The sequence below is a fragment of the Notolepis coatsorum genome (assembly GCF_963971535.1).
Source record: "Notolepis coatsorum genome assembly, chromosome: 3".
Lineage (NCBI taxonomy): Eukaryota > Metazoa > Chordata > Actinopteri > Aulopiformes > Paralepididae > Notolepis > Notolepis coatsorum.
The window spans coordinates 26,895,300-26,918,926 of NC_140167.1; the positions used below are offsets into that span (position 1 = coordinate 26,895,300).

A 23,627-nucleotide genomic window follows, 5' to 3' on the forward strand; every position below is an offset into this window, starting at 1 on the left:
AAAAAGAAAACTAATAAAAAATATTTTTTTTTATTTTTTTTTCGGTTTCTCACTTGATTCGATACTCGGTAGTACCGACGTGTTTCGGTTCGGTACCTCAAAAGTACCGAATTCGGTACCCATCCCTACAAGTTACCAAATATTGGACTGGAGTCTACCTATTAATGACATCACACACACAACTCAGATTTCAGGGACGTACAGAGAAGCTCTCCCTCTCCAGGCGCTCTGGTGACAAAGTTCTGCAAAAACCACTGTCTAGTCAAAGTCATGCCTCTAAGAGAAGTCAATCATAAAAAACATGTTTTTGAGTGGAGGGGATCTTTAAATGTCAGCGCCCCGTCCTTCCCCAAGCATGTTTGGAGCGCTTAAAAAGAAAGAAAGACCTCTGCGTGGGCTTTCAGTCTGGCTTGCGGCTTTGGAAGGAACCAGCCTCGACATTCACCAGCCAGCCCGGCGCGCACCACGCACACACATACTCCACACGCACATACTCCACACGCTCCACACACACGCACACACTCCACACGCGGCACAAACGACTGGAAGTGAGCGGAAGAGGCGGCTCCAGTGAACTACCGTTCCACTTACCGCTTCGCAGAGTCTTGAGGATGTGGCGTCGTGCCAGAGTGTGGAAGCCATGCCAGTCCATCTAGGCCTGGCATCGCGGGTGAGTAGGGCTGGGCGATTAATCTAAATAAAATCGCGATTCATAGACCTATGCAATCTCATTTCTAAATTATGGTGGAAAAAATTATTAAACTAAATACTTTCTTTTTATTAACTTTTTACTTAACTTTTTAAAATGACGACGATTCTGACTTGAGTTATTTTGTATGTTACAAGAGACTTTTAAGTTTAAGTCAAGCACTTTCATATATGTTATGTTTAAGTTTAAGTCAAGCACTTTGATGTTATGTTGTCTGTGTAAGAAAGAGTGCAATAAATGATTTTATTGAAAAAATAAGAATCGCGTGAGAGAATCGTGATCTCAATTCTTAAGAGAGAAAAATCGTGATTCACATTTGAGCAAGAATCACCCAGCCCTACGAGTGAGCCAGCGAGAATCAGAGAGGGCACCCCGATGGCCTTTAGACTTCCAGCTGTGATGAACGTGACCATGTTTTTACACCGTTTATACTCAGTTCAGGATGCACCCGCTCATCACGTTTTTCACTGCTGATATCAGTGAGTATTGAACTAAGAGCTGGCTGGCAGAGTTTTACTTAGTTTGAATGATCGACATATAATCCACTTTCTCCATAAGGGACATCTAACCTCCATCTATGATGTCTGACATGGAATTCTCCTGATAGTGATGGTACCCTGGCCTATGTTACCCTGATATGGGCCTGATATCCGACCTACACCAACAGGGCCAGGATACCGGTGCACCCCTATGTACAGCGCAGTAACAGGAGAGATGACATGGAATAGCACCTCGACTAGGGGTGTAACGATTCAACCTCACAACGATTCGATTGCATGCAATCGATTACGATTATTCAGGCAACGATTCAATGGATCATGAAATCTCTTCATTTGACCACGATTCGATAAGATACATTTTCTATACATTTTCTATCAGTTAATTCCCCAAAATAAATGTAATACACAAATGTGGCTGGGGGAACTGATTCACTCAGCATGAATGGACTATAGGTCAATAAAAACAATACACAATTCTTTTTTTTTAACATATTCAAATCGATGCATCGTTACACCCCTAACCTCGACCACTGGACTTAACCTGGGAACATTGCGAGGACAACGTCTGCACCTCAGGCTACTGTCCAAATACCATAAACTGTGACGGACTCTCTTCCTATTCACCTACAGAAACATGTGCTCAACAGAGCAGTGAGAAGAAGAGGCCCAGCCCCCCTGAGCTCATGTGGTTGTGTAGAATTGACACGGTCATTCATTCAACACCAAGTTTTTATACCTTATTTAAATGTGTATTATTTATTTTTATTAAGGCTGTCAAAGTTAACACGGTATTAACGCGTTATCGCCCGATTCTATTAACGCCACTATTTTTTTTAACTCACGATTAACTTAAAAAAAAATTACTTATTTTTTTTTAACTAGACTTCACTCGGGTGTATTATTGATGCTCTCATTGATAATATGTTTGTTTCTAAAGTGTGTGTGTGTGTGTGCGTGCGTGCGTGCGTGCGTGCGTGCGTGCGTGCGTGCGAGATATAGAGAGAGAGGGGGGTGAGAGAGATGGGGAAGGGGCAAGAGAGAAAGAGAGCTGGAAGAGTGTGTGTGTGTGTGTGAGAGAGAGAGAGTGAGTGTGTGTGTGAGAGAGAGGGGGTGTGATTACTCAGCCCTTGTGTGGGTGAATGTAACAAGTTCCTAACGTTTTCTTTCCCCTATTATTTCATGCACACTTTATTCATTGTTTTAAATTATTATTTTCTTTTAAGTTATTTTGTGCATCACTCTGTTTTGAATTTGATGCAAATTTGCAATGCATGAGGGTCATCCTTTTGTGTTAAATGGCTGCATAAAGCAAGCATTTGTAGATAAATATATATATATATTTTTAATTCGATTATTTTGCGATTAATCGCGAGTTAACTATGGACAATCATGATATTAAATATTTTAATCAGAAATCTCTCTCTGAGTGGACGCAAGGCGTGAGTTGTTGCAGGAAGACAACCACTGGAAGGCGCTGTAGAGCATGGAGAGCTAACGTTACCACAAAAGGTTTGTTGCACAGCTAGCTTAGCATTATCCAAAAAGATAAAAACAACAGGTTCGTGCCCACTTTGCGTATAGCATTCATAGACCAGTTATTATACGGACATGCCTTTCCATGAGCAGAGAGACTTGCTGCAGACAGAGTGGAGGTCATTTTAACTGACAATAGGCATTAAACAGGTATATTGCTGTACACCGTTATGTGCGTGGAACAAGACACAATAGAATCAGTAGTGCGCACGTGACTCCGTGCGCTAACTCGTTATTGCTGCTGCCGTGCTCTTTAACCAATTGAAACCGGGAAACGCATGTTTTAGGTCTAAATGGGTTTAAAGACGTATTCTAAAAATAGACATTATAAACAATAAACAATTACTTGAGTAATTCATGTAGTCGATCAGGGGAAACATTACTCTAGTATCGGTATTGGCACCGGTATCAAAAATGTTCAAGCGATACCCAGCCCTGTGTGTACATTAGTAAACAGATCAATTGGCATGCACGGGGAACCTGAGGCCTGTAGCACTTTGACTGAACGACAACATCATTAGCTATTCATGAGGCCGTTGGATGGGAATCACAGCGGTTCAAGGGCAGTTAACAGCTTGTATTGACTGCATGTATAGACCACAGTGTGGCTTTCTGCTAACACTCCACTGACAGCATTACAGCTACAATGGATTACAATGTGTGGAGGGAAACGGGGAGCTCATATAACAGACTTACAGCAACTGTAATTTAGATATTAATCTAGCGTAATAAATAATGACCTATTATCGGTTACCACACCTGTAACGTATCCTAAATCATTCCCTCGTGATAGGTTAAGACATTTAGTAGACACTAGGGGTGTAAAGGTACACGTATCCGTACCGAACAAGTTTCAGTGTGTACCGTACCATACCGAACGGCTGTGTAGTGTACCGAACTAATACAACGGTATGTTAACCACTAACGACTGCCCACCGGGGGCTGTTTTTTTCACAATCTAATATAATTATTATAATTTTTTTTTTTACAAGTTGATTATTAATTTCAATATAGAATATTCGTTGACAGCCCTACAAGTACAATTAGTTACTGCACACTACATCACCCCTGAGTGGAACATGGAAAGCCAAACTTTCCCCCACTGTACCGAAAACCGTACCGAACCTTGACTTCAAAACCGAGGTACGTACCGTACCGTGGTTTTTGTGTACCGTTACAACCCTAGTAGACACTGCAGTGTTTCCCCTGAAAAAAAAGTCAGCAGCGGTGCTGTGCCTCTAGGGGGGGTCCGGGGGCATGCCCCCCGATTTTTTTTTTTTTTTTTACATTTTAAAGTTAAATGCATCAATCTGGTGCACTTTGAGAGCAAAACAAAGAGGCTAGACTGCAGTGCTTTCTCCCTGCAGCCTTTTCCTCAGGTCAGTCTTTTACATTAAGCACCCCCCACAGCCCAAATGAAATTATTTAAAAAAATTATATATATAGTATAAGTATTATTATTAAAAAAAAATAAAAAATGTATTTAATAGTCTAGTTCATAGCTGCGCCGCTGCTGAATGCATATAGGGGAAACACTGCACTGTCATCCAAAGCAGCTCACAGTACCATCAGTGCATACAATTTTAGGTAGGTTACCTAACAAGTTACACAGGAACTCTGTGTGTAGCCTACTTGGAGACTTTAAAAGGGGAATGCCGCAATATGTTTTGCGTGAGCTCTTATATACAATACTTTCAAGCAATGCTAGAATATTATAACCCTCATTTGGGTGCAAGAGCTCACAAAGAAACATGTTATGGCCTCATAAAGTCAGAGCCTCATTCATCTCACCACAGATTTCACATCTCAGGAGCAGCGACATCACAGATTGGGATGGTTCTCCCTCCGATTTCTAGCTTTACAATGAGAAGAGAGTAGCGCGCATTCACAAATACTGACCGAACTGTCCCGGGACAGAGGAAGAAGATGGTAAATGGGTGACATTGCCCTCTGACTAAAAGGTACGCCATTTTCCCCGATAGGCACAGCGAGCATTATGCATTCATGTGAGCATGGCCATGGAACAGGACATTAACATTTAGTCATTTAGGTGAGGCCTTTATCCAAAGCGACGTACAAGTTATGTACAACAAGTCAGCAGGAAGGATACAACTCTGGCAGCGAAGGGTAAGTAACGTTGTTCGTCAAAAGCTGGGGGGGGGGGGGGTGCCACAGGAGGTGAAGTGTCATGAGAATGGAATAAAAACGATGAGTGACAACCGGTCAGTTTACAGAGGAAGGACTACGTGTTATTGTGTAGTTGTTTCGGTGTTGTTTCTGCTCAGACTAGAAGCGACCACAGAGCCGCACCACGGACAAAGTGTAACGCAACAGCAAGCAGAATCTTTACATTCCTACCCCCACGCCATGAAGAACACTGTGGTGGAGATACGTCTCTCTCTCTCTCCCTCCCTCCCTCCCTCCCTCCCTCCCTCCCTCCCTCCCTCCCTCCCTCCCTCTCTAGCAGCTCTTTGACCTAGTGTCGCTGTGTTTATTTAGCCATCGGTTCCCTGAGTCAATATGCCTTTATTTAGGCATTCTCTCACAGTACCCGTGTCCTTAGGACGGGTCTCTCAGTACCTTACCAGTACATACATACATTACACACACACACGCACGCACCACACATGAAATCACTCAACACAAAATATGCAAATGGCACTATCAAAGAGAGTGTGTTTTTCACCCCCAGGGCCTCTATAATTTTATAGACTGCTGGAGAACAGGTATAAATCAGGCTTTGACATTGAGGGCTTCATCAAGCCATTTACAGACAGGCTGGCCTCTTTCCCACCACATCAAACCAGCAGGCTGAATGATGGTGACATCAGCCAGGATGCCTGTTATTACCACCCCATAAAACCAAAGTTGACAGGTAAAAAATATTAAAATACACCACAGAAACCCCGTTGTTTCTTAGAGACACAATATCAATGAGAGCAGTAGCCTATTTTTGTTGTTAAAATGTGTGTACAGGAATTTGTCTTGGTAAGAAGGGTCCAAAGACATATCAAGCCATTATTGAGAACCATAGAAGGAAATGTAATTTTTTGCATCAGTATGTGTAGGACTACTTTAAAACAGATGTGTATTTCAGTATGTGACGTAAAACTGTGGAATTATCTACAGAATGATTTTAAAGAGTTGTACAAATATCTTTCAGTTTCAAGAAAATGTATAAAGAAAGAACATTAGACTTTATGAAGTTGAGGGGTAAAAGCTTTCCCTATGACTTTGTTCCCTTTCTTTTTTCTCACTGTAAGTATTGCTTGTTATACGAGTAATTGACCATCTATTTCTATTGTTTTGAGTAAGGGGCATGAAAAATAAGATTTTCTTCTCCCTGCTCCTTTCCACTCATGGAATGTGTAAATTGGGAGGTGCTTTTATTATGAAATGATGCCGTTGTGCTTTTGTGGAGCTGTGCAGAGTCACGAACGGAACAAATTAAATATCAACAACTTGTACGTGTCCACACTACAGCGCACACGGCGCACTTTGACAACAGAACCTCACATTGTAAACAAAACTAACTGTAGTAGATGATACTACTTGAGATTATGGTTGTGGTGTGTTCAGTAGTACACTACAAAGACCAACATACCAGGAGCCATTCCTGTATCAGGGCTGGAAGACACGACCCGACATCCACATGGTGGTATATTATCACAAATACCTTGGTAACCATAAATGAAACCATGAAACGCAATACTTTTCTTTAACTGAACATGTTGGTAATGTGTCTGTTAACATGTTGGTAATGTTTGTCTGTCAACATGTTTGTCTGTCAATATGTTGGTAATGTTCGTCTGTCAACATGTTTGTCTGTTAACATGTTGGTAATGTTCGTCTGTCAACATGTTTGTCTGTTAACATGTTGGTAATGTTCGTCTGTCAACATGTTTGTCTGTTAACATGTTGGTAATGTTCGTCTGTCAACATGTTTGTCTGTTAACATGTTGGTAATGTTCGTCTGTCAACATGTTTGTCTGTTAACATGTTGGTAATGTTTGTCTGTCAACATGTTTGTCTGTTAACATGTTGGTAATGTTTGTCTGTCAACATGTTTGTCTGTCAATATGTTGGTAATGTTCATCTGTCAACATGTTTGTCTGTCAATATGTTTGTAATGTTCATCTGTCAACATGTTTGTCTGTTAACATGTTGGTAATGTTCATCTGTCAACATGTTTGTCTGTCAATATGTTTGTAATGTTCATCTGTCAACATGTTTGTCTGTTAACATGTTGGTAATGTTAGTCTGTCAACATGTTTGTCTGTTAACATGTTGGTAATGTTTGTCTGTCAACATGTTTGTCTGTCAATATGTTGGTAATGTTCATCTGTCAACATGTTTGTCTGTCAATATGTTTGTCAACATGTTTGTCTGTCAACATGTTGGTATTGTTTGTCTGTTAACACTTTGGGTGCCATGGGTTAAATTCATTATATACCATAGGTTGCCGGCTCTATTTGTCTATGGAGAAGTACCCCTTCTTTGCATGGCTATAACTTTTTAAATTCTATTGCTACATTGCCATTATTAGGGCCCATTCAAAGTCCTATATGTATTGTTCATTGTGTAGCAACGTTAAACTTTTTCATTCACATATTCATAGTAAAGTATGGTCTAATGTATAAGTATGTTTTCATCTCTTTCTGCAGCTTTCTCCAGAACGTGATATATAGCCCCAAATGCATTATATTGATGATGAAATACAGTTTGATGGCAATCGGGGCGATATAAAAAATTTCAATTGGACGTACTTCTAGAATGATCTACGTATGATCTGATGATGACCGGATGGGCGGGGGATCGTTTATAATTCCGTGGGCAGCGTTATATCATTCATCTAGTGTGGGTGATATGTTCATCATAACAGTTTATATGGAATACGATCAAAAATAACGCTGAATCTTACCGTATCCTCCTCGCGCCGTTGGGCGATGAGCGTGGAACAGTCATTTACCTATTATGGTATGTAGAAATATCGGGTCCATTTCCAGCTTGTATAATAGTATATAAGTCCAAATCATGTTGTTTATCGAGTTATTGGCAATCGATCGCTATGTATTGTGTCGAGATCGAGTCCCGTGAGCCAAACAGAGTGCCCGGAAGTAATATGGTCGACCAGCACAACCTCCATAGCACTTCCTGTTTGGCGATTGCGCCGATCGGCCACCAGATGGCGCTCCTGAACCGCCAGAGAGCTCAGTGGGTCCTCCTGGTGGATCTCAGGCCAGCGGAGGGGAAATATGAATCCGATCGCAGATTTTTGAAATATTGATATAAGGACGCTGTACAGCGTCCTCCGGCAACTTGAGCATGGCCGGGAATGACGCTGTAAAGCGTTTTCCGGCAGTCAAAGTGTTAACATGTTGGTATTGTTTGTCTGTCAACATGTTGGTAATGTTTGTCTGTCAACATGTTGGTAATGTTTGTCTGTCAACATGTTGGTATTGTTTGTCAGTCAACGTGTTGGTATTGTTTGTCTGTCAACATGTTGGTAATGTTTGTCAGTCAACATGTTGGTAATGTTTGTCTGTCAACATGTTGGTAATGTTTGTCTGTCAACATGTTGGTAATAGGCTTGGGCGGTATGACGGTATTACGGTATACCAGGGTATTTCGAGATCCCGCCGGTATGATTCTCAATACCGTGACGTCACAGACTGCTATTACAGACAGAGTTGATTGTAGTGCACAGCACGCGCCAGCAGAGGGTTACGTGGCTAATCGTTCCGGGAGCTAACGTCGGTACCTGGCTGGTTGCTGGCTAACTAACGTGGCTAATCGTTCCGAGAGCTAACGTCTCTGCCTGGCTGGTTGCTGGCTAACTAACGTGGCTAATCGTTCTGAGAGCCAACGTCTGCCTGGCTGGTTGCTGGCTAACTAACGTGGCTAATCGTTCTGAGAGCTAACATCTCTGCCTGGCTGGTTGCTGGCTAACTAACGTGGCTAATCGTTCTGAGAGCTAACATCACTGCCTGGCTGGTTGCTGGCTAACTAACGTGGCTAATCGTTCTGAGAGCTAACATCTCTGCCTGGCTGGTTGCTGGCTAACTAACGCGGCTAATCGTTCTGAGAGCTAACGTCGGTACCTGGCTGGTTGCTGGCTAACTAACGTGGCTAATCGTTCTGAGAGCTAACGTCAGTACCTGGCTGGTTGCTGGCTAACTAACGTGGCTAATCGTTCTGAGCGATAACGTTGGTACCTGGCTGGTTGCTGGCTAACTAACGTGGCTAATCGTTCTGAGAGCTAACGTCGGTACCTGGCTGGTTGCTGGCTAACTAACGTGGCTAATCGTTCTGAGGGCTAACGTCGGTACCTGGCTGGCTAACTGGCTATCGTTCTGTGATTTGTTTACTTGGTAACACGGGTTGCTAAGGAATTTAGGTTTGAGGTTGAAGAAAGTGCACTTTGAGGTTGAAAGAACGGCCCTAATGTCAACGTGTTTCAATATAAGCGGTATGTATGGCGATAACGAGTATATTGTTAGCTCCGCTCCGCAAGGTATGACGGTATGAAAAAAATTATACCGCCCAAGCCTAGTTGGTAATGTTTGTCTGACCATCTGGTTGTACATTCAGTACAAGGAATTGAAACCTCCTATAGCCTAGACTAGAGGAATGCATTTGTTCCATCAGTGAGCAGCAGCGTTTCTATTCACTCCTTATCAGCAGGGTCTGCACAGTCACAGCAGGACAAAGAGAGATGAATAATGATGGGAGCCATCCGACAGTCTGACATGAAACATTTATCAGAGCGAGAGACAGAAATAGAGACAGAAAGAGAGCAAGAGTGTGTGCGCACAAACAATATGCATACAAGAGAAAAATGTATGAAAGGGTAAATATAGCCTTGAAAGGCAGGAGAGATATGACTGCCGTTTCAGAACATCTAAGACGATGTTTGGAAAGCTTGAAGAGGTTAGATGGAGATGGAGCTGGATGATCACGGGGTAAAATCTAACAGATGTGCAGCTAATGCTTTGCATGTTCTCCTGCCACGCTATGGTCAAAGCCAACACACCACTGTACTGGGCTGGACATGGGAACTGGAGGGAGGAGGGGAGGGGGAGAGGAACAGAGAGAGAGAAAGGGAGGAGGGGAGGGGGAGAGGAACAGAGAGAGAGAGGGAGGAGGGGAGGGGGAGAGGAACAGAGAGAGAGAGGGAGGGAGGAGGGGAGGGGGAGAGGAACAGAGAGAGAGATAGGGAGGGAGGAGGGGAGGGGGAGAGGAACAGAGAGAGAGAGGGAGGAGGGGAGGGGGAGAGGAACAGAGAGAGAGAGAGGGAGGAGGGGAGGGGGAGAGGAACAGAGAGAGAGAGAGAGAGAGAGAGGGAGGAGGGGAGGGGGAGAGGAACAGTGAGAGAGGGAGGAGGGGAGGGGGAGATGAACATAGAGAGAGGAGGGGAGAGGGAGAGGAACAGAGAGAGAGGGAGGAGGGGAGGGGGAGAGGAACAGAGAGAGAGAGGGAGGAGGGAGGGGAGGGGGAGAGGAACAGAGAGAGGGAGAAGGGGAGGGGGAGAGGAACAGAGAGAGGGGAGGGGGAGAGGAACAGAGAGAGAGGGAGGAGGGGAGGGGGAGAGGAACATAGAGAGAGGGAGGAGGGGAGGGGGAGAGGAACATAGAGAGAGAGGGAGGAGGGGAGGGGGAGAGGAACAGAGAGAGAGGGGGGAGGGGAGGGGGAGAGGAACAGAGAAAGAGAGGGAGGAGGGAAGGGGGAGAGGAACAGAGAGGGGGGGCCGAGAGAGGGAAAGGGAGAGAGAGGGGGGCGAGAGAGGGAAAGAGAGATAGAGAAAGGGAGGGAGGGAGAGAGGGGGGGCGAGAAAGGGAAAAGGAAAGAGAGAGAGAAGGAGGGAGAGAGAGGGGGGGGGTGAGAGGGAAAGGGAGAGAGAGAGAGAGAGAGAGAGAGAGAGAGAGAGAGAGAGAGAGGGGGGGGGAGAGAGGGAAAGGGAGAGAGATATATATATAGAAAGGGATAGAGGGAGAGAGATGAAAAGAGAGAGAGGGGGAGGGATGGAGGACTGGAAAGAGAGCGACACAGAGAGAAAGAGAAACGGGAGGTGGGAGGGCATGAGAAGGATGGATGACTGGAGAAGAGAGTGAGAGAGGTGGAGGTAAAGAAAGAGGTGGAGAAGGACACTACAGGAGTTCAACCTTTTCTTTCGCTGTGGGTAAAGACAGTGACCTTTCTCGCTCAGTAGGCTATGTCTAACATCCCTGGTTTAAAGATACGACCCAACTGTGTGTGTGTGCGTGTGTGTGTGTGTGTGCACGTCATCTTCTGCTCTGTGGCTGTCATAGCACCCACAGCCTGGCAGTAAAAGCAGTCGATTAGCCTACTGTGTCAGTGGAATGACGAGTTAGTCAAAGGCCAACAATGGGCTTTGTACCAGTATGTGAGCATTCCTCAGATGGACTACAGAGAGGCACTGTGGGATTGTGGGATATGCAGTTGTGAACTTGTGAGTGGCTCTGGGTTTCACATCAGCCGACGGCACATAGATGTGGACACCAAGTTCATACAGAGGGCAGCCTCTGAACTTGACGCACGTCAATTCTATCTATCCACACACACACACACACACACTCGCACTCAAACACACAAACAGATGTAAGTTACCAACAACTGTGTATGATGTAAGCCTTTTTTGCTGTGATATGTAATGTGGCAGATTCTGACTCATGGTGGATTTTCAAACAACCAATTGTTTGTTATGCTGGCACGCACATGTACACACACACACACACACACACACACACACACACACACACACACACACACAAAAGCCAATTAGGATGGGAAGGGAGCAGGGCAGAGTGGTATTTGGGTCAACGTTGCACATATTCCCAGCCTTTACCGTATTGGCCAGAATATAAGACTGTTTTTTGCAAAAAAGGGGGGGTTGTCTTATATTTGGAGTCTAGAGATGGGAGGTGTCGTCGTAGTAAAGAAACCCTGACTTGGAGCTAAATGTAGCTACTTTCCTGGTAAGCTAAGCTAGTATGACATGTTTGGTATCAATGGATCCCTTGTAATCTCAATATTCATATGATATCACCAATGACAATTTAAGATTTGACCGTGGTATGACTTTCAACAGACAGTGATGTTAATGTTGGATGATCCATTAGCTAACCAGTAGGTTTCAGAGGGTTGAAAGTAACCAAGTTAAGGACTGAGGAGGAGTTATAATTCACATGTTAAGATCATGAGGTCTAATTTAACTAACTTGTGGTTCTATTCTTCACTTTGAGTTCTAACTGATGTTAGATATAGACCTACCAGTCTACAGTTTAATGCATCTCTTATTTTATTTAAATAACTCAATATTAATACATTTGGTGCATTATTATCCAACATAACTAGGACAATTTTATAAAAAACATGTAAATATTATACTGCATCTACCTTGTTTTTAGTCAATGTGGTAGTATTACTGGTAGCCTACGTTCTGGTCAGATCATGTACTTATTTTCTTTATAAAAACTCAAATTATTCTTGAAAAAGGGGGGTCTTATATTCAGGTCAATACGGTAATTAGTTTGCCCTCCTAAACTGCCAGTATCACATGCTGCTGTTTCAAGGCCTCTCCTCCCAGCTCTCTCTGTGTTCTACCTACCTTCACAGAGCTCTTACATCTCATAATGACATTCATTAAGTTCATTAACCCTTTCACTACCACACTAAAGACGGGTAACCCCCACTGGCTTGGGGCGAGGAAGAGAGGAGCATATCTGAGTCCCAAAATAAAAAGACAAGACTTTGGTAAATGGCTGCATTTATGTAGCACTTTTATCCAAAGCGCTTTACAATTTGTTCCTCACATTTTACCCATTCACTCACACATTCACACACCGATGGCGGAGGCAACCATGCAAGGAGCCAACCTCCTCATCAGGAGCAATTAGGGGTTAAGTGTCTTGCTCAAGGACACTTCGACACGCTGCCTGGGAGGAGCGGGAATCGAACCGGGAACCACCAGATTACCAGACGACTGCTCTACCTCTTGAGCCACTGTCGCCTCTAAAAGACTAAACTTTAAAGACAGTCTACTGACTGTAGGATAGTCAACCCTTCAGGCAAAATGGTAATGATCCACTTTTATCTCTACGGCAGGAGAGAGGCCTGAGGGTAGGAGAGAGTAGAGACCTTCCCGTGTCTGGAAAGCTGCAAGTTTGATACCCTTAGTGTGCATTTTAATCGACGGTCGCTTTCACACCTATAATTCTGTGCGATTCAGGGGTGAAGTTGCAACAGGGTTGCATTTTTCCATTGGGTTTGGTTAGCTTTCACACTACACTTTGTCAGGCGCACCAAACCTTCTACACACAACCATGTGATCACACAGGTCCGCTTTTTATTGGACATAAGCCCATACCTGCCAACATTATGCGGTGAAAAATGGGCTTCTGATCTCCACCATGGCTGTTGTTGCACAAACGTTATGAGGGGGTCGTTTCTGATTATTCGAGCGTCAGTAACGGCATTCGCATTGAACACTAAAAACGGTCATCAGTCTATTCAGCTATGCACAGTTCACGCAGGAGGCAAATGTATTCCTAATACCATTATTTATTGTTAACTTTTGTCAGACACAGCCACAATGTACAAAGGGATAGCACTAGAACTAGCAAACGCTTCCACACAACTCATACAATGCAAGGGGCATTGAGAACATAATAACTAACATTCTCACATAGCAAGTGAGAAAATGAAGAACAACTGTATTTCAGCAAATGTACTTACAGTAATTCTCTCTATCTCTCTCTCTCTCACACAGCAAGCAATTGTCCGTCATTCTCTCTCACACACACACACACACACACACACAATTATTTTGTTACAAAAACTTAATTTCCTGCATTCTGGTGCAGGAATTTTTGAAATGTTACCCTTTAAATGCCAGTTTGTGTGATGGCATCACAAATTATTGTTAAAAAAAAAACACAAAAAGTAAAATATTTTCAATATATCAAATGCAAAGTAAATTTTTCTGGGGGGGATTATTACAGGCTATTATGCGTCAATGATTAGCAGCAACACAGAATTTGATGGATTTTTTGTAATGTCAGATTTAACACCAACTCTTTTCAGAAAAGTGGAAGTATTTCATTTTTTATCTGACATTACAAAAAATCAAAAAATAAATGGTTATGATCAGGGCTGAAGTTGAATTAAAGATTTATGACTGTTTAGACTGCATTACTCTCTGTCACAGTGATCTCCTGGTTGTTCCCCACTTAGGTTATCTAACTATCGCGCCGCCGCAACTAGAAACACTGGCCTGGCCTGCTTCTAAGTTCAGTGGCCTGACTGCAAAAAAATGTTTTCAAGTACCACCAGCAGTACCACCAAGTACCACTAGTGGTACGCGTACCACAGTTTGAGAACCACTGGAATAGGGTATTAAAATCGATCCAGAAACGTGTTAACACGTGAATGGCACTCAATCGTTGGCCGTCAGAAACGTGTAAATCAGTGATTGGCACTGGAAGTGTTAAGAAAAAAATATGAGGGGAAACAAATAAACAATGTCAACAATATTAGTAACAAAAAAAATATAAGAAAATTGAAAAAGTTTAAACAAAGGTGCAGATGAGGGTCTGTATGCCCTATCGGTTACATTATACGTCACAATAAATATAGGCAATAAGAGATGAGATGAGAGAGAGAGATGACAACAACTCGCCAGGGAAGCGAGCAGTGGCTGCTGCAGTGCTGAGCTGCTGCCGTGTTCATCAACAGAACATGCCACACTGGCCGCGCGTGCCGCGAGGTGAACCGCCCCCCAGAAGTGGCGCCGCGCTGCTCAAGTGCGCTCCACGCTTTTGGTCACGGCACGTGCCTGGCAGAGACTACAGGGTGCAGATGACGGCAGTGAGCGGGACGAGCACAGCCTAAACATGTCGCAGACGTCTCCGGCCTGGTGAGCGAACGTGCCCGTGTCACAGAGGGGTCGTCTATGGAGAACAGCAGGCTCCTGTACAGGTGAGGCGCTCCACGGTGTCAACAGATAATACATGTTGTATTATCTAGGCCTGTATTATTGAAGAATTATTAGTTTAGATGAGAGTCGAGACCTGGGTGTAATCTTCAAGTCCATGGTGCTCCGTTTTGGCAAAAATGTCCAATACGTTCTATCATTTTACATATATTAATTAAAATCCTACCATCAATGACTGCTAGAAATGGCATGTAAGAACATGCATATTCTGATGCTGAAAGACACAAGGTTCAAGATAGTCAATATTATGTCTCGGTACATTTCCACCAAGAGCTAAACTGTTCAAACGACACTGTGTGACATCGGTCAGGTGCTCCACGATGTCAACAGTTGGGAAATACATGTTGTATTATATCTAGGCCTGTGTTATTGAAGAAGCATTATTTTTACACCACACAACCTTTTTATTTTTTTTATATATTATAACCTAGCCTGATGTTATCTAAAAGTGTTTGTGATGCTGCTGATCCAATCATATCACATCAAGCGGTCACTAATGTACCACCTGCATCACCTGTCCCCATCAGAGATGAGACTGAGAGGCTGGAATAATGCAGGCCGGAAATCAGCTGCCAAATAGGGGTTGTGTGTGTGGGGGGGGGGGGGTTGCCTCAGATGAGTCAGAATGAAATAAACTAGTGCTGTCAGGCGATTAAAAAAATGTATCTAATTAATTACAGGATTTGTAATTAATTAATCTAATTAATCACATTTTAATCGCATAACCATTTTATGCCTGATATTCTATATTCTATAATCATATTTCAAATTGCATGTGTCCGGATGGCAGAATTCAGTACTGTATCTACAAAACCTTCTGTTGAATCAACTTCCATCTATTAATTTGCTTAGATTTTTCAGGTCTGGTCAATTTGAGCATAGTGTTATTCACAGTCAAAGATAACATTTGTTTTATTGATATTCTCATTGGGTTCATTACAATTTACTCAAGCCTAGTAACAGACTGTATTTCTGACACTGGGAATACATTCCCCGAGATCCATAGATGTCCCTAGAATCAGATACCAAGAACATGCAAATGTACGATATTAAAAAAAAGTCTGTAAATGTGTATTCCACGTTCTTATGGAATGAATGAGATAAAAAAATTAAAATTAAATAATAAAAACAATTTTTTATTTAGAGTTAATTTTCATAACGCGATAATTTGCTGTGTAATTAATTAATCTAATTAACGCAATAAACTGACAGCCCTAAAATAAACACATCACATATGCTGGTAGAAGAAGTACAGCCTCCTCTCAGATAGTCTCCTCACAGCCTCCTCTCAGATAGTCTCCTCTCAGATAGTCTCCTCTCAGATAGTCTCCTCACAGCCTCCTCTCAGATAGTCTCCTCTCAGATAGTCTCCTCTCAGATAGTCTCCTCTCAGATAGTCTCCTCACAGCCTCCTCTCAGATAGTCTCCTCTCAGATAGCCTCCTCTCAGATAGTCTCCTCTCAGATAGTCTCCTCTCAGATAGTCTCCTCACAGCCTCCTCTCAGATAGTCTCCTCTCAGATAGTCTCCTCTCAGATAGTCTCCTCTCAGATAGTCTCCTCACAGATAGTCTCCTCTCAGATAGTCTCCTCTCAGATAGTCTCCTCTCAGATAGTCTCCTCTCAGATAGTCTCCTCACAGTCTCCTCTCAGATAGTCTCCTCTCAGATAGTCTCCTCTCAGATAGCCTCCTCTCAGATAGTCTCCTCTCAGATAGCCTCCTCTCAGATAGTCTCCTCTCAGATAGTCTCCTCTCAGATAGTCTCCTCTCAGATAGTCTCCTCACAGCCTCCTCTCAGATAGTCTCCTCTCAGATAGCCTCCTCTCAGACAGTCTCCTCTCAGACAGTCTCCTCTCAGATAGTCTCCTCTCAGATAGTCTCCTCTCAGATAGTCTCCTCTCAGATAGTCTCCTCTCAGATAGCCTCCTCTCAGATAGCCTCCTCTCAGATAGTCTCCTCTCAGATAGTCTCCTCTCAGATAGTCTCCTCTCAGATAGTCTCCTCTCAGATAGTCTCCTCTCAGATAGTCTCCTCTCAGATAGTCTCCTCTCAGATAGTCTCCTCTCAGATAGCCTCCTCTCAGATAGTCTCCTCTCAGATAGCCTCCTCTCAGATAGTCTCCTCTCAGATAGTCTCCTCTCAGATAGTCTCCTCACAGCCTCCTCTCAGATAGTCTCCTCACAGCCTCCTCTCAGATAGTCTCCTCTCAGCCTCCTCTCAGATAGTCTCCTCTCAGATAGTCTCCTCACAGCCTCCTCTCAGATAGTCTCCTCTCAGATTCAGATTCAGATTACTTTATTCACCATATTGCAGTACAAATGGAACGTGATTTGACGATTACAGTGCATGCGTTTCACAATTTAGAACAATACGACAGTAAATAAATAATTATAAGTAAAGTGCAAGACAGGACAGAACAGTGAGACAACAATAAGACTGTAAAAAGTGCAGCAAAAGTGCAGAGCAAAAGCATGCAATTGGTCCACTGATGGATACATCTTGATATTTGTCTAGTCTAGTGTGTTCATTAGATGGGTGAAATCCTCTTTCAGTGCCTCTGTGGCTGTTTTCTTAGGTAGTTAGCCTCTGGAATGCGTGCCATTAGCGTTAACCACGCTTCTAGGCCTCTTTTCTTTTGGAAAGAATGAGAATGAGAATGTTACAAGATTTAAATGAATATATGATATTCAAAACATTCTCAGATTTCAAAGTATGACACATCATTTGAAAGCTTACATTCTGTACTTTCACAATCTGGAAAATGAAAATGGAGACATGTTGGCACAAACGCTAGACTTGGTCACATATATCATGGGGCCACTGGTGATTTTCACCTCTAGTGAACTCCCAGATATTTATAAAAATGGACGAACCCATGCGATAGATTCACTGTGGATGACCATGTGGTCAACATCAGAAATGGAAACAGCCGACTTGTTCAATGACATTTCTTTCACTTCCTCTTTGCCCGTCCCATGGCTCCAGAGCAGCAATCATTTAGCCATGGTTCTGGCAGTCTAGAGTGTTATTTGGACACCGAGGACAAATGACTTACTGTAGGTACTCCTTGCCGTTTGGCCAGGGTTTGAAGTCATCAGATTAACAAGCCTATATAAACTGTTCAGAATTATTGCCTTTTACGATGTCACAGGCAATGAATTAGCTTGGATGAATCAAGTAGCTGTTTCTTTCTTTGAGCCACTGCCTACCTAATATACTGCCCAGCTTGTAATAGTTTTTACTCTTGGGTGTGGGGTAGCCATGCAGGGAAGGAAATAATTATTTCAAATATTGTGTGTTTCGGGCGGCTGAGTGGCGCAGTGGGCAATGTGCTCGCCACTAACGCAGGAGATGCTGGTATCAAGCCCAGCTCTCGGCGTTGCTACCGGCTTGGCCGGTCGTTCATACTAACACAATTGGCAGTGTTAGAGGGTGGGAAAGCCGGTGGGTGGGGATTGGACGTTGTGGACAACGACTCCTACAGGTGGGTTGGTGCGCCTGTACAGCAGAATCAGGAGCATCGGGGGCAGCGTGAGCCTCCCACGCGTTACTCCTCGTCACTGAGAGATCGCGCTGTTCAGGTGAAAAGATGCGACAGCTGCCTCCTCGTGTACCGGAGGGGACACGTGATGCAAGGCTTGGTCCTCACTGCAGCCGACCAGTGGGAGGCATAGTCTAGCAACGTTCGAGACAGGGGAGGGAAAATTGAAGGGAGAATTGGCGAGGCGAAATTGGGATGGGAGAAAAATAGAAAATAAGGAAAAGTGGATAAAAAAAAGTATTGTGTGTTTCAAAGTATGGTTTGTGCTACAACCACCAAAAGTAGTCCATTAACACAAGGGAACAAAGAGGCGCTGAACAACAAATAATTAACATTTGATTTAGACTAGTTTCTTTGCAAAGAACCTACACAAATAACCCCATAACAACCCCATATCCCCACAGTCACTAACACATAACAACCCCATATCACCGGTAGTCCCTAATGCATAACAACACCATATCCCCACTGTCACATAATAACCCCATATCCCCACTGTCACTAACACATAACCCCATATCCCCATTGTCACTAACACTTAACCCCATATCCCCACTGTCACTAACACATAACAACCCCATATCCCCACTGTCACTAACACATAACAACCCCATATCCCAACTGTCACTAACACTTAACAACCCCATATCCCCACTGTCACTAACACTTAACAACCCCATATCCCCACTGTCACTAACACTTAACAACCCCATATCCCCACTGTCACTAACACATAACAACCCCATATCCCCACTGTCACTAACACTTAACAACCCCATATCCCCACTGTCACTAACACTTAACGACCCCATATCCCCACTGTCACTAACACATAACAACCCCATATCCCCACTGTCACTAACACTTAACGACCCCATATCCCCACTGTCACTAACACATAACAACCCCATATCCCCACTGTCACTAACACTTAACAACCCCATATCCCCACTGTCACTAACACTTAACCCCATATCCCCACTGTCACTAACACATAACCCCATATCCCAACTGTCACTAACACTTAACCCCATATCCCCACTGTCACTAACACTTAACAACCCCATATCCCTACTGTCACTAACAATTAACAACCCCATATCCCCACTGTCACTAACACTTAACAACCCCATATCCCCACTGTCACTAACACTTAACCCCATATCCCCACTATCACTAACACGTAGGGCTGTCCCCGACTAAGGATTTGGATGGTCGGCTATGATTGGCCAAAATTTGCCGTTAGTCGACTATTTAATATTTTTTGTTTTTGTAATGTTTAATATATATATTTTAATTTTTTTATTTTTTTATCATTCCATTTGGGCTGTGGGGGGTGCTTAATGTCTGAAGGAGTCGACTGAAGGCTTCCTGTCCTCTGCAAAAGCATGCAATTGGTCCACTGATGGATACATCTTGATATTGTCTAGTCTAGTGTGTTCATTAGATGGGTGAAATCCTCTTGTGCCTCTGTCCCTGTTTTCGTAGGCCTCTGGAATGCGTGCCATCAGCGTTAGCCACGCTTCTAGGCCTCTTTTCTTTTGGAAAGAATGATACAAAAAATATATATATATATATATAAATATATATATATTTTTTTATTATTATATTCGACTAAGAGGTTGGCCAGTCGACTAGGGGTGGGAATCACCAGTTTCATCACGATACGATACAATATCGATTCTTCGATACGATATTTTCCGATATCACAAAGTCTGCCACAATACGATATGATTTGATTCGATTCAGGTGCCTGCGATCGATATGAGATGATATTATATGCCCATTCAACACAATCAGTAACATTTAAATCAACAAAAAAAAGGCAATGGAAATATCATTTGACATTTTTATTTTTGAGCTCTTCCAGACATTTAAATGAAAAACAATCTATTGTTTTTAATACAAATAGACCTCCTGTTCACTGTTTTTGGTTCGTTTTTCTTTTTTTCCCTGATATTAATATCCTATTCTCTGTCACAGAGAAGACAGGAAGAATAGCCCCAGCACTGCTGTGGCTAATGGGGATCCAAATAAACATAAACAGAGCTGTATTTTGGCTGGAAAAGGCATATTGGCAGTCCGAAGGTGCAGTACCGGCCAGATCCTGTTAGTGGGGCTATTTCGAGAATGCACCCTCCTTCCCAGTCCCCACTTCTCTCTGCCTATGGCTCTGGGTTAGCTTACGCTAACGTAACGTTATTTTCTATCTTTAACGCGACGTGGGCATAATGGAATGGTCGAGGATTGCAAAGCAGGTTAGATGCATTTGACCCGTGGCGGAATAAAACAGCAGGGACATGTTTTGGGTTGCAGAATAGGCACACTAGCCTTGCTCTAGTGACGCTCTAGACGCTAATGCTGTGTGCTGTTGATCCGAGCCGAGCGGATACGAGGGATTTTCAAAATAAGAGTATCGCAATATGAATCGATCTTTTTACGTTGCATCGATCCTATTTGATTATTGATAATAGATCGATATATCGATCTGGATCGATGTATCGTCCCACCCCTACAGTCGACTACGGCTCCTTTCGACCGATTAGTCGACTAATCGACTAATAGGGGTCAGCCCTAATAACACATAACAACCCCATATCCCCACTGTCACCAACACACCCCACCATATCCCCATGTGTATTAGCCCCTTACGTGACTGCGATCTGCAAGCCAGGGGCTTTTCGTATCCGCAGTCACTCTCAGCTATGCCGCCACCAGGCTCATATTAAGTACCAAGCGCTGAATTCTGAGCTGGGGGTTGGTCAAAAATATATCAGATATGAATTTCAAAGATACCCAGCGTACAATATGGGTTTAACACAGCTTTACGGTGGGGTCTGGAAGCTCAGAGTTGCTAATAAACAGTTTAAATCATTGTTACAAAACGAGTGGTACTCACAGAGCGAACGTTGGCAAGATGGCATCTTCTTCTGCCTCTATTTGGCTGCCTGGTGCGCATGCGCTGTGACACCAACGGCGGAAATGGACGTTCGCTCTGTGAGTACCACTCGTTTTGTAACAATGATTTAAACTGTTTATTAGCAACTCCGAGCTTCCAGACCCCACCGTAAAGCTGTGTTAAACCCATATTGTACGCTGGGTATCTTTGAAATTCATATCCGATATATTTTTGACCCACCCCCAGCTCAGAATTCAGCGCTTGGTACTTAATATGAGCCTGGTGGCGGCATAGGTGAGAGTGACTGCGGATACGAAAAGCCCCTGGCTTGCAGATCGCAGTCACGTAAGGGGCTACATGTGTATGTGTGTCTGTGTGTATGTGTGTATGTATGTGTGTATGTGTGTGTGTGTGTGTGTGTGTGTGTGTGTGTCAGAATTGCATCCAAAGGAGAATTGCATCCAATGGCCTATGAGAACACATATGACCCCCATAGAGTACAGGTGCAGCAATACTTTATTGATTTGGAGAAAACAAGTGCTACACATGTAAACCTTCCACCCTGCTACTGGTGTCCCACTACTTGCGAGAGACAGACAGTGCAGTGGGTCTCTTACCTATTTGCCTCTCCAGGTCGGCTGCCTCGTCAGGGGAGGCTCTGGGCAGGACGCCCGGGTCGCTGAAGCTGGTCCTCAGCAGGGTCCCGAGCACAAACACAAACAGCACCCCGCCGACCACTGGGATGACCGGGGTCAGCTCCTCCGCCAGGAAGGGACAGCTGGGAGAGAGAGAGGGAGAGAGAGAGGGAGAGAGGGAGGGAGAGACAGAGGGAGGGAGGGAGAGACAGAGGGAGGGAGGGGAGGCAGAGGGTTTGAGTTGATCCATCACAAACAGTAGCCCAAATCAGCAAAGCAAATCAAAGACACACATCATTCCTCTGTTTGACTTGTGATACTGAAGTAGTAAAAAGCTCTTTGTTCAAACAGCCAGAGCCCCCTGTGACACAATAGGACAAATAGCAGCAATATGCAAGGGACACTAACGTGTGTCTCTGTCTGTCTGTCGTCTGTCCAAATACAAACAGCTCTTCAAAGAGGAAATGTTATTACAGAGCACACAAAGCAACGCATAATACCCAGATCATGAAACAGCTGCTGCCGGTTGATTGAAGTTTTGAAAGTGGGCATAATTGTACTTAATTTACTAGTAGACAGACTTGACGTTCAGCCGCGGCGCGTACACCTCCAGCGGCCCTGCGCTGTCATCTGATCCAACGGGAGAGGATTCGGCGTTAATCCTGTTAAAACGTCCGCGATGGCACAGGTGCTTATTACAGTAATCACATTTTAGTCTGATAGGGGCGGGCTCACAGGCCGCCATGTCTCATTGCATTAGCTAGCCTACCGCATGGGGAGGGGGGGGGGGGGGGGGGGGGGGTAGGGGGGGGGGGGCAGCGGAAGCGGTGGCATTCCTGGAGAGAAGGGGGACCGGGTGAGGCATGTGGAGAGCATGTGTCCTGAGTAGGGATGCACCGTTCCGATATTGGTATCGGTATCGGCCACCTGTATCAGTAAAATAGCTGGATCGGGTATCGGTAAAAAAAAAATATATATATATATATATATATATATCGGATTTTTTATTTAAATATTTTTTTAAATAATAAATAAAATAAGAAATAACCATTCAGTACATTTATATCTATGTGTTAATTTGTTATGTTTAGTTTCACTAAGTTAGGAAAGTAATGTTTTAAGTCGAGCCTGATGTTACCTTGCACAAAAGAATGATCCCAGTCTCTTCCACACAGTGACAGTGAGGCATACAGTTTATTAATTGAATGAATGAAGTTTATTTTCTGTCTTTGTTTACAACAAATCAAAAACACACTTGTGATCCTTTACAATTCTTAAAAACTAAATATATTTTAATATAAAAAAAGAAAAACTTGGATAATTCTTTTTTTTTAACTTTTTTGCAAAAAATATTTGGACAATGGGTATACGGATCGGTATCGGTATTGGCCGATACCCAAACCCAAGTATCGGTATCGGGACTGAAAGAGTCGGATCGGTGCATCCCTAGTCCTGAGGGATGAACCAAGGCTCACAAAACCGTCTGTGTTTATGAAGTCAAGTGTTTTTTTGATCCGTCCAGGAGAGCGGAGACCTGGCCTGCATCTGAGAGAGAGAACGGGTCGCTTTGGAATCGCTCTGCAATTAGCCTGCGGTGTCAAATGCTTTTGGCATGAGACTTTTATTAGCATTTATATACCACACACGGCCCGGATGAATACTCTTTTCTGATTGGCCCTGACTGGGTGTGTGTGTGTGTGTGTGATAAAACCACTTAATGCGCACAACGTACTTTGGGATCACGTTTAATCACCGTTCTAAATTCATCCGCTGTAACCATAGCAACATTAAAGAGCAC

General features: G+C 43.6%; 1 protein-coding gene across 3 annotated transcripts in view; it reads right to left on the reverse strand.

The window, feature by feature from the left end:
• LOC311224961 (palmitoyltransferase ZDHHC14-like) overlaps positions 1–23,627 on the reverse strand; it is a 149,817-nt gene that overhangs the window by 78,463 nt on the left and 47,727 nt on the right. For all 3 annotated transcript variants that reach the window (XM_084310127.1, XM_084310125.1, XM_084310126.1), the window contains exon 3: positions 21,812–21,972. In XM_084310127.1, coding sequence (XP_084166253.1) covers positions 21,812–21,972 — 161 coding nt within the window. The remainder of the gene's footprint in view (positions 1–21,811; positions 21,973–23,627) is intronic.